At 51.2% G+C, this 15,861-nt stretch overlaps 6 protein-coding genes across 6 annotated transcripts; 1 reads left to right on the top strand and 5 right to left on the bottom strand.

The window, feature by feature from the left end:
* Positions 1-1,548: 1,548 nt before the first annotated feature.
* Positions 1,549-2,040, bottom strand: N7529_007067 (uncharacterized protein; the record flags this gene model as incomplete). Its single annotated transcript, XM_057242594.1, has 1 exon — positions 1,549-2,040. One exon carries the CDS (start codon positions 2,038-2,040, stop codon positions 1,549-1,551), a length of 492 nt encoding a protein of 163 aa, XP_057097953.1.
* Positions 2,041-2,127: 87 nt separating this feature from the next.
* On the bottom strand, positions 2,128-5,550 carry N7529_007066 (uncharacterized protein; the record flags this gene model as incomplete). Its single annotated transcript, XM_057242593.1, has 1 exon — positions 2,128-5,550. The coding sequence occupies one exon, from the start codon at positions 5,548-5,550 to the stop codon at positions 2,128-2,130; it is 3,423 nt and encodes a 1,140-aa protein (XP_057097952.1).
* Positions 5,551-6,532: 982 nt separating this feature from the next.
* Positions 6,533-6,742, top strand: N7529_007065 (uncharacterized protein; the record flags this gene model as incomplete). The annotated part of the gene is made up of 1 exon (XM_057242592.1): positions 6,533-6,742. The coding sequence occupies one exon, from the start codon at positions 6,533-6,535 to the stop codon at positions 6,740-6,742; it is 210 nt and encodes a 69-aa protein (XP_057097951.1).
* A 452-nt stretch (positions 6,743-7,194) lies between these two features.
* On the bottom strand, positions 7,195-11,049 carry N7529_007064 (uncharacterized protein; the record flags this gene model as incomplete). Its single annotated transcript, XM_057242591.1, has 2 exons — positions 7,195-9,181; positions 9,599-11,049. The coding sequence occupies 2 exons, from the start codon at positions 11,047-11,049 to the stop codon at positions 7,195-7,197; spliced, it is 3,438 nt and encodes a 1,145-aa protein (XP_057097950.1).
* Positions 11,050-11,081: 32 nt separating this feature from the next.
* On the bottom strand, positions 11,082-12,323 carry N7529_007063 (zinc knuckle domain protein; the record flags this gene model as incomplete). The annotated part of the gene is made up of 2 exons (XM_057242590.1): positions 11,082-12,074; positions 12,135-12,323. The coding sequence occupies 2 exons, from the start codon at positions 12,321-12,323 to the stop codon at positions 11,082-11,084; spliced, it is 1,182 nt and encodes a 393-aa protein (XP_057097949.1).
* A 1,079-nt stretch (positions 12,324-13,402) lies between these two features.
* On the bottom strand, positions 13,403-14,206 carry N7529_007062 (class I SAM-dependent methyltransferase; the record flags this gene model as incomplete). The annotated part of the gene is made up of 1 exon (XM_057242589.1): positions 13,403-14,206. One exon carries the CDS (start codon positions 14,204-14,206, stop codon positions 13,403-13,405), a length of 804 nt encoding a protein of 267 aa, XP_057097948.1.
* Between the last annotated feature and the right edge of the window lie 1,655 nt (positions 14,207-15,861).

The following is a 15,861-nucleotide window of genomic DNA, read 5'->3' as shown; positions in this document are numbered from 1 at the left end:
GTCACAGTGGGAGTGTGTTCATGATCATCCGTATCTGGCCATGTCATTGGAGCCTCATCATCTTCTAAGATTGCAAGTTCCGTATGGTCAGGAGTGACCGGGTCGGTAGAAGTGGTAGACGGGTCATCTTGGCATGTAAGGGTGGAGATTGTACCATGGAACTGGGATGAGCTGGACGGCGTGCTGGGTCCAGCTCGTTGGGCCCAACGGTTGGGTCGCTTTCGTTTACCCTTTGCTGAAGTTGGACTTGGTGGTATAGGCGGTGATATACTGGGTAGGAAATGTATATCGTCCGTTAGTATGGCCAGTTGTTGGTTTTCTTTAGTAGTGCCGAATATGCGTCCTGTAACGAATATCTAGGTTTGTGGCGCTAATAAAGGGAAGTTTGCCCACCGTGGACCATTTTTGAAGTATATAGTGATTGGAAATGTGTGTTGGGTTCGAGAAGAACTATTATAGACCGTTACTTGTAGGCAGTAGTGGAGTAGCGTTGAACCGTTGTTGAGTTCCCCTGCGTGCTTATCAATAACGCCTAGGAAGGTTACGGTTGGTTGTGCAGCCTCAGGACAGTGCATAAAGTATGAATCAGAGTCTTCATGATTCCCAGGATGTCTAGCGAAATTCAGCATGTGTTTTGGAGACTACTGAGCGTTACGTACCGATCGACAGTGTGAGCGTGGAGAAGGATATGGAATCCTTGGTCTTGCGTCGTGGCTGTTAAGAAAGAACCCCAGGCATAAACGAAGCAATTTTCGTTGTATATATCGGATCGTCCATGGTCGGAGAAGAAACGGATCATAGTCGGTATATCTTGTTGCTCTACATCGTCTGATTGAGTGTCTTTCTCGGGAATATTGAGTGAAATACGAAGTTGTAAAGCAAGTCCCTTTCCGGGTCGTGTGGGGTCTTGCTCGACTTGTTCAATGAAATCTCGAATATGTAAAACTGTAGGAAAGCTTTTATTTGACGGCATATGGAAGATTCAAGTAGAAATAGAGCAGAAAGGCGAATAAAGGATTTATTTCTTAGTACGGGTATAAGAAGAAAAAGCGACGAATATTCAAGGCGTTATAATACGGAGAGAAAGTAATGGGTCCGTTCATAGCTAATAAGAGAGGTTGTTAGACACGCTTGTACGAATGTAAAATGTCTTTAGTGCCGCAGATTGCTAGGGCAGAGGACTAAATAGACGCATATTAGTGGTTCTTCAGGGCCGGTTCTTATTATGAAGGGAATGACAGGGTTACATCTGTGTAATATGTGGGTTTATGGATTTATAATGATTAGTTGTACTGAAGCTAATGGAATAGATATGTTTTGCTACTGGACATTATGTCAGTCTGCCAAGCTTGTTGTGTTCTGTTCGTGAGCTTTCAAACGATTCATCTCCAAGATGAATTCTTGATCAGGTGAGAGGCGAAGATCGTTAATATAAAGACCTTACAGGAGATATATTCCTTTGATACTCTATCCTAGAGTTCTGTGCATTTCGATCGTAATAATTTCTGGAAATCGATCAATGATGGTGACTGGATGACAATTTGATAGTTAACTAACTTCTACCGCCAATGCTGTAGTACAGAAGCGTTGTAAGACCTCTGGAAACACAACATTTTCCGTTGCATCTAAGCTCTTTGCGTGTAGGATCGATAGTTTGGCTACATTTGTCACCCTCGAGAGCGCGACGTATAGCTGCCCATGGGAGAAGGCTGGAACACGAAGGTCTACGCCCACCTGTTTCAATGACTGTCCCTGGCTCTTATTAATCGTCATAGCAAAGCAGAGGCGGATAGCGAATTGCACCCGGCGGAGAGTGAAGGATAGCTGGCCTTCGGACGTTTCCAACGGGATACGGGGGATTGTGTGCTCCGCCCCTTTGTGGTCGCCAGCGATGATCTGGGCGGTGATATTCCATTGGTATAGACCTGTAATGATGAGACGGGTGCCATTGCAGAGGCCGTCTTCTTGGCGTAGGTTGCGGATCAGCATAATCGGTGTACCGACCTTCAAAGTCAGCTTCGATGGCGGTAGGCTTGGCATATTGATAGAATGTAGATACTCCTGAGGGTGTTCTGTAAGGGTCGGTTGATCTCTGCCAGGGCGGTTCTGGGCGCGGTCTGCGGACCACTAAACACTCGAATCGCCGGGCATGCGGTTAATTAGCTGGTCGTTGAACACTGTAACCGCGTTGTTACGGATGGTGATAATGGACCGCTTAGCAAAGAACTCCAGGTCTCCGGTGGTTGCCGACAACGCTGTAGCGGGATAGATAGTATCACAGAGCTCCTCTACTGTATCAGATCGGGGGATATACTGGGGCAGGGTGATAGAGCCCTGTAATTCCTCCCGATAGGACATTGTGGATAGATATTGTCCGTAGTCTGCATTGACGCCGGTTGGCGAGAGACGCATATTGTGATGTAGCTGTAGAACCGTTAATCGTGGCCAGATTGACGAACGTTGTAAGCACGCAGCTACCGTCCTAGTTCGGCTATACGGAACCACTATTGGCAAGGTCTGTGCAAAATCACCACCCATCAAGACTGGTAGACCACCAAATAGACAGTGGTTATCACGGGCATCCTGTAGGAGACGATTCACCAATTCCACTGCATACCGGTCCTGCATCGGGACCTCATCCCAGATGATCAGGGCCGCTGTCCGCAGGCGGCGGAATTTTGCAGTCCTTGGCCGTAAACTCGAGATCGAGTCCTCATGTAGCTCGAGCGGGATGCCAAAATAACTGTGCGCTGTGCTCCCATCTGGTAGTAGCGTCGCTGCGATGCCAGATGACGCGATACGGGCCACGTCGAAGCCTAAACACCGCAGCTCAGCATAGATCGCCCGGTAGAGAAATGTTTTGCCAGTACCGGCAGGGCCCTGTAGATACCATGCAGCAGGCCGACTATCAATCACAGCGGATACCACAGCGGAGAAGATAATCTGTTGGCCATCATTGAGTTGATCCCGTAACTCAGCGGCCGCGGTGATTAGCCGATTTAAAGGCATATTATGCAGACCCTCACGGGATGATGGCTGGAAGGCAGACCAATCAGCGTCCGGTGATGGCATATAATAATCCGCTAGCGTCTTACCCTGCGCTGCTAGCAGTTGGCCAATCAGAAACAGACCAAAGTCTAGATACTGTTCTCTGCTAGAAGTGGCAGGTAGTTCTCTGTTAGCGTCTGCGTGTAACTGTAACTGACGCGGGAGGTCGTCGCACAGATGCACTTGGAACTCATCCCAGAGCGCCAGCGGGTCCGTGACACCGCCATGCACGACAGCCACACAGAACTCATTCCGTAGGGACTTGCCAGATGCGAAAGTCACTGCCTCCGTGAATGCGGCCCGCCAGTGGTTGTCATCCTCTAGCAGTCCAAGTTTCTTACAGGCGTCCCGGAATGTTCGAACCGGGGGGCCAGGGCCTACGGTTTTTAGGTCGTCAAAACTTACAGCATCATGCCGGATCGTTAATAGCAGTCGCAGATGGAAGCGCTCACCGTCGCGGGGACTCACATGGTATATGCGACCAATAACAGTACCATTTTTTCGTGGTTGCCAAGCTCCCCGGGACCGGTTCCAGACACAGTGCCGCAGCATATCCTGATATAGATAAGTCTGCCGCCCTTCCCGGCGGGCAACAGTATTGTAATCAAAGTAAGCCATCAGTGGACTGCGCGTGTTATCCATCCGGTAACGAATTTCATTAGCATCAGCGCCAGTCGGAAAGCGGACAGGCTGTTGACCCGGGAGATGAACTGGAAGCGCTAGCACAGGCGGGAATTCCTCATGGACTCGGTATCCAAGCAGCCGCCAGATAGCCTCTGACGGTCCGATATAGCGGCCCTCGAGATATTCCGTGATCTCATCGGTGAGGGTGAGTTGGACTGTAGCCTGGTCTGGACCTTTGTACGCGTATTTAGTAATGTACTTAACGACCTCGACACCGCGACAGAGCTCAACGTTGATATGGCAGTTATAGCGGACCGTGAGATACGGGTTATATGGCACCACTCGGCTATTATCTATAATAAGCTCACGGCCCTTGACATGGTTCGTAAATGCCATATCAGGGAGGTCACGGCGGCGATACTGGGGGTATCCATGCTCGTTCGGGATTGTCTCGGAGGTGAATGGCTTCGGGAATCGCTTCTTACAGGTACTTTTGCCTGTTGTAGTGTCACTTGAAGTACAGGGGCCCTGCAAGCCCTCGCCACATATATGGACCATACAGCCACGGACAATCTTATAGAGCTCTGGATCTATCGCCGGATCAGGTAGCTCGGCACAGACCACCTCATCTATCATCGCCGAGTTGTAGAACTGGCCGCTGTTTTCCAAGAAGAGCAATATATGGCAGTGGGGAAGGGAACGCTTTTGATATTCAATCGTCCAAAACCGGCCAGTGGAAGGACCAAAAATACCCTTTCTACAGAGCTGCAGAAGAAGGTCTTTTTTCTTCAGATCAAAGACACGGCTGACCAAATCCGGACGATCCATAGCAGTTTGGCCAGGGAATAGCTCCCGTATAACCTCATCCCAAGTTGGATTGGCCGTCATAGTAATAAATAGTGTTGGGGGCCCAAAGTTACGGATCAATGCAATTGCATCTTGATAGATCTTTTGCATAAAGCGTGGACTGCCTATATGCGATGAGGGTAATATCACGCGCTGACCGACCGGAAGAGTTGCCATAGTGTCTGTGCCCTCAGTAGCAGCATCAATAACGGCTCCTGCTAGGTGATCTGTAAGACCTTGATAGGTATCTGCCCGGATATCCTCTTGATGGCCACTGAACCAACGGAGCCGGGATTGCTCGATAGTAGCATACGCATCGACCCAGTACTGATGGCCAAGGCGACAGGCGTGGTGGATTGGATTGAAGTCAGCAGACCGAGTAAATACACGAAAAGCATGATACTGACGGGCTGTGATGCAGTCCGAGCTAGAAGCCATAGTGTTATCCTCCGGGTCGGCATTCATATCCAGCATGTTATGTAGGATAGCTGGTGGAACAACTTCGTCATCGTCAGGTCCCAAGTCGTCTACTTCATCCTGGGCGGCATTTTCCTGGTCACGGAACGTCAAACGGAGGCCCCAGCACCATCCGGTATCCCCATGAGGGAAAAGCAACACATAATGCAGAGGCAGATACGCCGCATGGCTAGGATCCACCCTGCGAAGTGCGCTACGATTCGTACCTGGGGCCCGTAAGGTCAAAACCATATCCCGGTACGTGCGGTGACCGAAGTCTGGCGGAGCATTTGGAATAAACGCCGCTACCTCAGTCCGGGCAGGCAAGTTATGCGTGCGTGGATCGACTTTTCCCTGCAGAATGATACGCAGATCTGGGGATAGTATCACATCCATAGGGGTCTGGTGCTGAGCGGCCTCTATGAGCTGCTCCCGGGCGGTTTTGTAGATCCTGATGAAGGGGTTATAGCGGTTTAGCTCATCTGTAAGCTGCGCTAGGACTGACGTGGAAAGCGCACTCCGATTTCCATTCTTATTACCCGCACCTGGCCGCTGTTGGCCTCGCGCTGGCTTCATTGCGCTACGGATTGGGATGGTGGCCTGCTGGTCCTCTAACATCCATAGTTGAGCAAAAGCGGGAGATACGCCCCCCTGAGGCTCTAATGGGCCATATATATGAAATAGCTCTCCAGCCACCATAAAGGGTTTATAACCTCCTTCAATTCGCTGGTCCGGAGTGTAGGAGATAGAGGTAAACGCGAAAACCGAGTTGTATTGGCGGATCCGATCCCGGAACTCTTCTGCGCGAGGATCTTCACTTGTTAATAGCCAGCGTAGGTAGGGTGGTGGGGGCTGGATGGGTTTTAGTTGAACAGCCCCTTGCTTGCAGCAGCGAGAAATAGAGGATTTTCGTGGGATGAGTTGACATCTCGCTCAGCAAGCCAATGAAGAGCCATGCAACAACGGCAGGCGTGTACCATACGGCCAAGATCATGTCGCGGTATAGTGCCGGGGCGGTACTGGGAGCGAAAACCAACCGGTGTCAGTACGGCGGGTCGGCAACACGGGCATAATTTAAACGGCTGGCGGCGGCGTGCTAGGTCGATAAACTGGGCTAGAGGGAGCAGATCACCACATCGTGAACATGATTGCATACCGGTGCGGCCTGGTGAGGGGACTCGGCCAATCTGCAGTCTGCATGTAGCGCAATTGGTGAAGGGCTCAGGGCGGCGCGACTGATCCATAAAAACTGATAATGGGTATATGCCGCCGCAGCAAGTGCACTGGTGAGTCTGGGCCACCTCCGGTGTCACGTCATGTTGTGCAGTACTAACGGCACCCGTAGGTATAGTGGCAAAAGCAGGGGTGTTTATTGAGTTTGTTAGGCGTTGGGCCAGGGCCGGGGTATCCGGATAGATTGATATCATCGGCACAGCACGTTGTCTCTCCTATTGCGGTTAGTATATTCAAATAGCGGGCCTCATAGAGAACACACTCGGCAATTGAAGCATGTCTTAAAGCGCCTACCGGCGGCAGATAGAAACATAGAACGCGGATGATGGCGCATGCACCGACTGCAGCGGACCAAAGAATCGTCTGTGTCGCCGGCAGTGGCAGACGCAGTAGTCTCGCACTCGACCTGTCGCGGCTGGGGACGACGGCATCTGTGGCAGGTTCTAAGCTCGATATTTCTGTCGTTGATGAACGTAGCCAACGGTCGAATGTTATGGCAGCGGCTACAGCACTTGGTAGACAGACGGGAGTTTAAATCAGCGGCAGAATGTTCACGGGGTGGCATCGGATGGGCGAGATTTGACATATATAAAGCGCCGTGGGAGGCTGAAGATGCTGGAAGACAACAGCGCTTGAAGAAAGCTGGCAGTATACCAAACCAACATCTCAAAAAAGGCACAGCATGCGATATACTCTATAGAGGCAAACCAAGAAGGACTATTGGGCAAGATGGGCAAGATTGGAATAGGCTAAACCGAAGATGGGTATGCAGTTTTTCGCATAACCAATGGTAAAGCGACAAACAGAGCAGACCAACGAATGGGAGGGCCAGGAACTGACGCAGAGCGGGTCGCGCTAAACCCAGAACAGGCCGACCTCTGTCAAGTATCTATATATATATAGTAGAATAGTAGAAAGTAGAACGTACATGTAGAATGTTCCACTTCCTGAAAACGAACTTAGAGCCTCGTCAAGGCCTGTCCTGGCCTAATTGCCGTTCGCAATGTTAGGCTGCCCCCGTGGCGCGCGACTTTGAAACCGTTGTGACGCCTCAGCGAAGTCCAGCACGGCCTCGACCGCCCTAGCCCGCGACACGCTGTCTAGTTTACCTCTCTCACCTTGTTTTGAGCCTCCCAGCAGACTTGACACGCTGTTAAACGCATCGCCAACTTCTTTCCTCAATTTTGTTCGAAGTTCCCTCAGGTCCGGACAGTCCACCAGCACGTGGGTGACTGTTTCTTGCGCGCCGCACGCGCATTGATCGTTGTCGCGGAAGCCAAAGGTCTTGGCGTAGGTGGATAACCAATTGTGGCCCGTGCGTAGTTGCGTCAGCAAGTACGCCCGGTTTCTGGTCAGACTTCCATATAGCCTTCTGGTGTAGGTCGCCGGTAGTGTGGTGTCGATTCTTCGAAGGTGACTGCCTTTGGCAGAGGACTGCCACTCCTGCTCCCACTGGGCTAGGATGTTACCGCGAATGAACGCTTTCTCCCTTGTGATCAAAGGACGGAAGGGGTGTGTCTTGCCCGGTCTTGCTGCGTCTTTGGCCAGTCGATCCGCTGCGTCGTTCCCTGGATTGTCACAGTGTCCTGGTATCCACTGGAGGCGGAGCTTAATTCCCTGTGTTTGAACTTCTGCTGCTGCCTGCCGTATGGCGTGGATGATCAGTTGTCTAGATTTATTACCGGGATTCTGAATAGCCTGTAGCGCTGATTTGCTGTCGCAGAGAATCGTCGCTGTCTTCGTCGCCGCCCTCGAGTTTGCTGTCCATGGGGTTTGATGTGCTAACTTAAGCACCGAGCTGATGGCGTGGAAAATGCCTATTAACTCGGCTACGTGGACCGACCATCGGTCCATCGGTCCCACTTGAATCTGCTGGGATTCAATGACCTTTAGATCGTCATCGAGAGCTACGACTGCGGCACCTAGATGGTCCTGGCTTCCGGAGGCATCCGAATATACGAGAATTCCGGCCGTGGACCGTATGGCCTCGGCCCGTTCCCTTGCCGTTTCTCGATCTGGCTGGATCTCAATCTCCGTAAACGGCTCGGCTCTCCACGGTGACAGTGGCCGGGGGTCAATCGTCTCAAGTTCATTTAATCTCTCCAAGTTCATGGTCTTCATTGCTTCTGCAAGTGGGAAACGAGCGTACGAACCGACATTGTTCCTACGCTTCTGGGCTCGCGATAGTATATCCCAAATAGGGTGGTCACGGGGCAGGGTGTGGAGTCGTGCGATAGTATTCTGGGCTCGGAGGCGGAGACGGAGGTGTGTTGGAAGTATGTGTGCTTCCACTTCAAGTGTTGTGGTGGCTACTGTTCTGAATGCTGACAGGATGCGAATCAGTGGTGTCCTCTGTACTGTGTTTAGGTGTCGTAGGTGGGTTTTTTCTCTAAGCGGGTCATGCCAGACCGTTAAAGCGTAGTCAACCACCGGCGTAACACACGCCTGGTAGAGCTGCCGCATCTGTTCTGGGCGTAGGTGTCGCATCCCGCATAGTGCAATAGTCACCTTGGTTGCGCGTTTGATAGCCTGCTGGAGATGTTCCTTCCATCGTAGCTCTTGGTCGAAAACCACGCCAAGCAGCTTCGCGGTCGGTGATGGACTAATCGGCTTCCCATTCATAACTATTTGTCCTAGAAGATATTCGCCCTTTTTCCTAGTGAGATGGATGAGCTCAGTTGTTTGGGCTGCGAAGCAGGACCCAGTTTGACGAGCCCATGCTTCAATGCGGGGAATGTCCTCGGCCTGGATCTTGGCTAAGTTCTCCTCGGCTGAACGACCTACTCGCCAGCGGAAATAATCGTCGATAAAGGCAGATGCGCCGCCGTGAATGGTGACAGGTTGGTCGACTAGGTCTGAGTTGAAGAATGCGAACAGAATGGGTGAAAGGGGCGACCCTTGTGCTAATCCCGCGTTCCCTAGTGGCGCCACTTCTGTGCGGAAGTCGTCGAATCCTATACTAGTATAGCGGTCGCTCATAAAGCTCGCGATCCACTTTCTTGCCACTGCTGGTATTTTCTTCGCCCGGAGACGAGCGTCTAGGCTCACTTTATTGACTCCGTTAAAGGCCCCTTTAAGGTCGAAGGCCACGAGGATCACCACCTTATGTTTATACCACGCTCGGTCAATCGCGTTGGATAAGACCAACAGGGCCTGCTCAGTGGTTCTTCCCGGCCGCCCACCAAACTGGGTGTCTGGTAGTAGCCCATGTTTTTCCGCGAGATATGATAGTCGTCGAGCCATTACTGCCTCGAGAATTTTTCCTAGGGTGTTGAGGAGTGAGATCGGACGATAAGCTCTAGGGACCGAGTAATCTGGCTTGCCTGGTTTTCGTAACACCACTATCTTTGCGCTCCGCCATCGTTTCGGATGGTATCCTAGGTAGATGGACGCGGCGAAGATTCGCGTGACCAACTTTCCGAGGTGTTTCCACAAGTGTTTCCACACGAGCGTTGGAAGGCCGTCCTCGCCCGGTGCAGTAGAGCCTTTTGCGGTGTTGAGAGACCGCTGTATCTCCACTTCGGTGATGGGATGCCATGGGAGTTGTAGCGGCACCTGGGCTGGCTGGCCCTCGTAGGGCTCGTCCATCTCGGGAAAGAAACTGTCTAAGAACGCTTGTGCCTTATCCTTATTTTCAGTGAGCTCGTCGGTGCCGACTCGCAGAGCCGGGGTGCACCCCCAAGCCTCGCGTGGTTTCATGTAGTTGGCAGCTTTCCACAGTTTCCCTTCCCCAGCTTCGTCTAGAAATTGCTTCCAATGTGACGATTTGGCTTTTTCAATAGCCCGAGTCCAAGTCCTTCGTTTCTGGCGCATGTCTTGAAAGAGGGTCGTGGAGCGGACGTGATCTCGTCCGAGCTCCGCGCAGCTGTCCTGCCACTGCCGGCGCGGGTGATTGACTTCGGTCTGTTGTATCTTAAGGTCCGGTGTGAACCAGCGTTTAGAGTACGGTGTTGGTCGTAGATTAGGTGTATATCTATCCACTGCTGTGGCAGTTACCTCCGTGAGCCTTTCGACTAGGTCGTCTAGCGCCGGTCTGGTTTTAACATCGTTCCACGGTCCTATCTGTTGAAGTACTTCGTCGCCAATCTTGTCCCAGTCTGCGCGATCATACGCCTTCTTTTTGTTAGTGGTAGGGTTGCGCTGGTTTCTTAGGCTCCATTCTGAGTAAGTCGCCCGGTGGTCCGACCCATAATTTTCGTGGTAGAGGTGACACTTCACGAGCAGGTCTGGCCGGTTTGTTACAGTTTGATCGATGGTGGAGTTCCTCCCCGGGTGGCTCAAAGACCAAAATGTCGGCGTCCCCCGGGGAAGGCAGCCGTGTAGGCCATTAGTTTGGAAGAAGTCGATCAGTTCGCCTGCGTCTTCTATAAACCTAGGTTGTATGTGGTTGCCACCCCATGTTGGGTGGTGGCGGTTGAAGTCTCCCGATAGCACGACGGTTGTCAACCTTCGGTCGTCCTGGAGAGCATCTGTTATTGTGTTTTGAATAGCTGTAAGTGCTGGCTCTGCCGATGCCTCTTCGGGCGTGTGCATCGGTACAGAAGGGATGTAGACTGAAAAGAGAAGGAATTGGGAGTCGGCTGTCCAAATCTTGACTGCCGTGAGGTCTGGGTGGTTGCACGGGATCTGTCGGTGGGAAGACGTCGAGACCCTTCGATGGACATATAGCAGGCTGCGATACCGGGCCGTGTCGCTTTCAACGGATGGCCGGTAGAGCCGCCAGGCGCTATGGTTAACGTGTGTTCGATACGCGGTGACGGAAGGTTCCTGGATTAGCAGAACGTCCAGGTTCTGGCTCTGACGGTCATCGATGAGCGCTTCCATCCTCGGCCCCGATTTCATGATGTTTAATTGTAGCACACGGAGATTCGTCTCTAACATTGAGCAGGGTTGGAAGTCGCGGGGGTCAGACACTGGAGATCGCCAGTTGGATGTTCACCACTGCAGTCGAGGCATCGAGCTCGCACGCCCGGGGGGCACCGCTGTCGTTCGTGCTGGCCAGCGCAATGTCCGCATCGCGGTGTTTCTTTACACGACCACGCCAAGTGTCCGAACCTATTGCATCGGAAGCATCTCTTTCTCTTGATCTCGCACCGCTCTACGCTCCCGATGTATCTCTGGCCGGCGAGGAAGCCGTTGCTCAACACCCAATCAGCCCCTTCTGCCGAGTCGAACCAGATGCCCAGTGACGCGAAGTTGGATAGTGCCTTGTCTTTCTTTTTCAACCATGCTACGTCTTCGATACCGAAGCCTCGGTCGGCCATGTCGTTATCCGCCATAATTCTCTCGATAGCGTGCGCATTTGAATTTTCTAAGTCGTAAAACTCCGTTGGAGTGCGGTGGACGACGATTCCGAAACGCGGTTTAACCAGTCTTGTATTGTTACCCAATTCATGCAGCCATTCAGGGTTGCTGCGGGCTGCGTTAGCCGACTCTTGGTTTTTGAACCGAATCACGTATCCAGTCTTGGTGGTGCCTACCCCAGCAACCTGGGCGTCTTGTGTAGATGGTGCGCTCGATAGGGCCGTTCGGATGTAGCCGTTGGCAGACTCTGTGGGGAGATATCTGCCAAAAGTATTTCCATCGCTGTTGTCATTGTCTCTAGGATCCACAAACGATCGCTGGGTGCTGATTCGGACACAGTTCTGATCTTTGTCCGGTCGTTGGGAATTTGGTTGGGGAGATGGGTTACCATCGTTTGCCGCGACCGCCGCCCATGATCTGGTCGGAGGCGTTGCCGCAAGCGCGTCGATCTGGGAACGAAGCGCTCGTACCTCCTCGTGGAGCTTCTCGTTCTGAGCACGGAGAACGTTTTGGTCGTGTTTAACTTCAAATAGCTCGGATTTTGTGGCTTCGATGAGGGTGGTCTGGTTGGTGATAATGTCTTTCAGATCGTCGATAAGCTGTCAGATCTCCCTAGTCGTGACGCGCCCGTTGTTTGATCCCGTTCCCGCCGACTCGGCGCTCGGTCGTGTTATGGTTGTTGTCTCATCTCTCTGATGAGGTTGTCTTCTCGTGCGCGGGAGGGTCAGCGAATCAACGTTCTTCGCTGGGGGAGGCCCTGTCGATCCTTGCGTGCCCGTGGGAGGGCGGCCCTCCACCGGTGGGTCCGCCATCGGTCCGTCGTTAGTTCCCGCTTGGTACACCCTCAACAGTTTTTAGTCGCGATCGATCGGACTTTCGTCAATCCCAATGAGTTCCGTCTTCGATTCCAATCAGTTCCGTCAGTTCCGTACAGCACTTTCCGAAACTCAGTATGTACAGACGCGATAGTCACAGGATGGATCCATACAGTACAGCATGGATCGAAATCAGTTTCACCACTTTATTCTCTGAGATTCTTTCCCAAATCCTTGTTTGAAACAGGCTAATCTATTCCCGGTCTAGGATGTTTCGAATTATCGAAAGGTATTGTAAGACATATCACATGCTGCTCCACTTGGTAAAGTACATGAAATCTAAATACAATGGATACTCACGTCCTCTTTCCCCCCCTCTCGGATTTTAATCTCATTCGTAAACTGACACTCGCAAGCTACCCAATATATTACAAGCTACTCAAGCGCTGGATACAGTAAGCGTCCAGTCATCGACCCTCGCCAATAGAAACAGGCCCCCAAACAACTCGTGCCATGTCGGTCGACGAGAAGCTTACCCCCATGAACACTCGAAATGTGCTGACACATCTTCGTATCTAAGTTATGACTTCATTGAGTATATTGTACTACGTGAATAAGAAGGGAAATCTAGATGAAGATTTGAATAATAAAGCCTTTGCATTTGCATAACAGTGCAGGAAAACCTAAATCGGGGAAAACCTATACCGAGGCAGAAAGAAAAGAAGAGCAAATGAGCTGAAGGTTGAGTCCACACTACCGACATAATGAGTTGTTAAATCGGAGATTGATAGCGCGAATGTTATGAGATGGTGTCCAATACTTGAAGAATCAAGCCATTTCGAAGGGAGTACACCTTGGTAGGAATTTCGAACGGCTACCTCACTAAAGGCCCCTTCAATTCAGCAGTGTGGACTGAACGTCATCGCTCTTCGGTCAAGGGGCATCACTTTCACCCTATTGATGTCCATCCCAGTCAGCACTGTGTGATCCAAGTCATTGCTCTTCGGTCAAAGGGCATCACTTACGGTCTATTCACGTCCGACCCAGCCAGCACCATATACTCAAAGTCATCGCTCTTACGCTCGAGCTATAATCAGCCGCAATGATCCTTCAAAAAAAGCCTGACTCCTGTATTTGCCGTAACGTGAATCCCAAGTGCCGTCGTTAAGATCGCGCGTAAGTTTATTCACGAAGCGTTCAATGATGCCCTGGTTGGTAAAGCTCCAAGCCGAGTTGGCAAGCCTTGCTCCCGGGTCCAGCAGACATTCGGGTCGCCCATAATAAGCTTCACTGAAACCGTCGATGCAGTGCAGCGGGATTGGTACCGTTAAAACCTCGGTAGTACCTCCTAAGGCGGCTTTGACGACATCTGTGGCGGGATATCGGCGGGCTTCGACGGCAATCATTTCAGGAGCATATTCATACAGCCAAGAACGCTCGAGTTCAGCTGGATCACAGCTGAGAATGAGCACTGGTCCGCGTGATACGCGCCGCATCTCTCGAAGTCCAGCCTTCAGGTCCGACCACTGATGCACCGTAAAGGTCGCCATGCTCGCATCGAAGCTATTATCAGCAAATGGTAGTCGTTCAGCTGTTGCGTCGATCGCCGCTGGAAGACCAGCGGCTCGTTGAGACCGCATCGATGCTGAGGGCTCCACAGCCGTCACGTCGCGATCGACTGGCTCGTAGGAGCCCGCGCCTGCCCCGACGTTTAGCACCGTCTTGGCTTCTCCAAGTGCCTTCAAAATGAACTCGGCGATATAAGGATCCGGCTGGCGGTAGTGTGCGTAGCTTGCCCCAATCACGCCGTAGTCTGCATCACCAGCGCTGCCGTCCGCATGTCTGCTGTAAACTTGCTCTTCGTCCATGCCACACAACATGGGCTAATTAACGCGCAAAAGTATCGCTTTTCGTTGGAGACAAAGATACCTGCACGATGTGGAAATGTTCCAACAGAAGAAATGAACATTATTTGCAGTTGGTCATATCTTAGCACATGCACGTTCACGCGTCCGATTGCGTGACTGCGTGTGACTCACCGCGGTCAGTCGCCGCCTTGCTTGCCGGTAGCGTCGGTGACTAGAATTGTCTTGCGTGGGGCAGACATCTTCAAATCTCGACCGATAAACGACGAAGAGTGGATCGAAATCAGTTTCACCACTTTGCTCTCATAGAATCCTTCTCGAACCCTAATATGAAACACGCTAATGTATTTCTGGCTTGGCGCAGTTTCCGTATTGAATCGCATTGAAATACATAATCACGTGATATAGGTGTATAAATTACTTGTAATGCTTCCGCTAAAATTACGGGCGTCTCGCAGGCCCTTAGCTCGCTCGTCGACGACTTTCCTTCTGCTTTCCCTCAATCTCTTCGCATCGATGTTCACTGAAGTCGTAAAGTCAATTCCATGTTGAGCAGCGAGCAATAAGTCAATCTATTATGTATGAGAAAGATTGTTTTCAGAATTTAACATTTTTAGCAGAACTAGCTGGGTAAATATGTAATATTGAAGTATCCAGCTTTCCTATGATATCATTTTTGAGCGCTCCGTTTCCCATTCTAACAATGTTTCAAAATTAGAAAAAGTAGTGGGATGGTTCAGGCCGAATGTTTTCTTCTGTATGGTTAAACTATCTCAGCAAATTGATGGCTTCGGCATTGTGAGCTGAAGGTTTCCAGGTGAAAGCCAGATTAGCCATACTGGTCAGCGGGTTGGGATGATCCTCGCCGAGCTTCGTCTTGCGAGTCTCCATTACCTGCACCTCGAGCTGCTCGGCCTCCTCCCACCAGCCCTCAATCCAGTATGCTGTTGCTAGCATGCCTGTGCTATCAAGGGCTTCTTCATGGTTCTCACATAGCAAGGCCGTTCTTTGATCTCTTGACTTTGATGCCATTTCTCTTATATCAGCGATGTTACCGCTTGTCCATGTATACCATGCACCTCTATCAGGCAACGTAGCCCTTTCTTATAGACACTCAGGTGATGCTAGCCCTTGAGACATTGCGGATTTGACATGAGGAAAGACTGGCCTGAACTTCTCCCAATTCTGTATTCCCCGGTGGGAAACTCGTCGCACAGGGTGCTAATGAATTTATTCTTCCTTGGTTTATTTGTCCATGAGATTTCAACCATGCGCGCGTAGCCAGTTGCACCAGCCGGTGCATCGTGAAGTGCCGTTCTCGTCTGAAGATATAAATGAATAATCCCTCAGTGTTGCGACGTCATCTTCAGTATCCGGACCAAAATTAGATTCAGATGTTTCCCCGTCACTGAAGTCACTTAGAAATTCTGAGCTTAAGATGCAGTTGGCCTTAGGATGATGCCGGATAATGTTCTCTGGTATCCCTTGCCGATCGAAAAAGATCATAAGACAAAGCAACTTCGCAGCAGATGGCTTTATTGGGCGTATATAATCTAATGACATTTGCCACGTCACTAAAATTGAATCAGTTGCTTCCCAGTCTCGGTAAAGGTGATCGGCCACCGATTTCAGAAGCTTTGTCGCTTCACGGTCACTCCTTTGGGAATCTG

This window comes from Penicillium soppii (genome assembly GCF_028829465.1).
Source record: "Penicillium soppii strain IBT 18220 chromosome Unknown utg000005l, whole genome shotgun sequence".
Lineage (NCBI taxonomy): Eukaryota > Fungi > Ascomycota > Eurotiomycetes > Eurotiales > Aspergillaceae > Penicillium > Penicillium soppii.
Note: the sequence above shows the minus strand (reverse complement) of the source record. Positions and strands in the feature narration are given on the sequence as shown.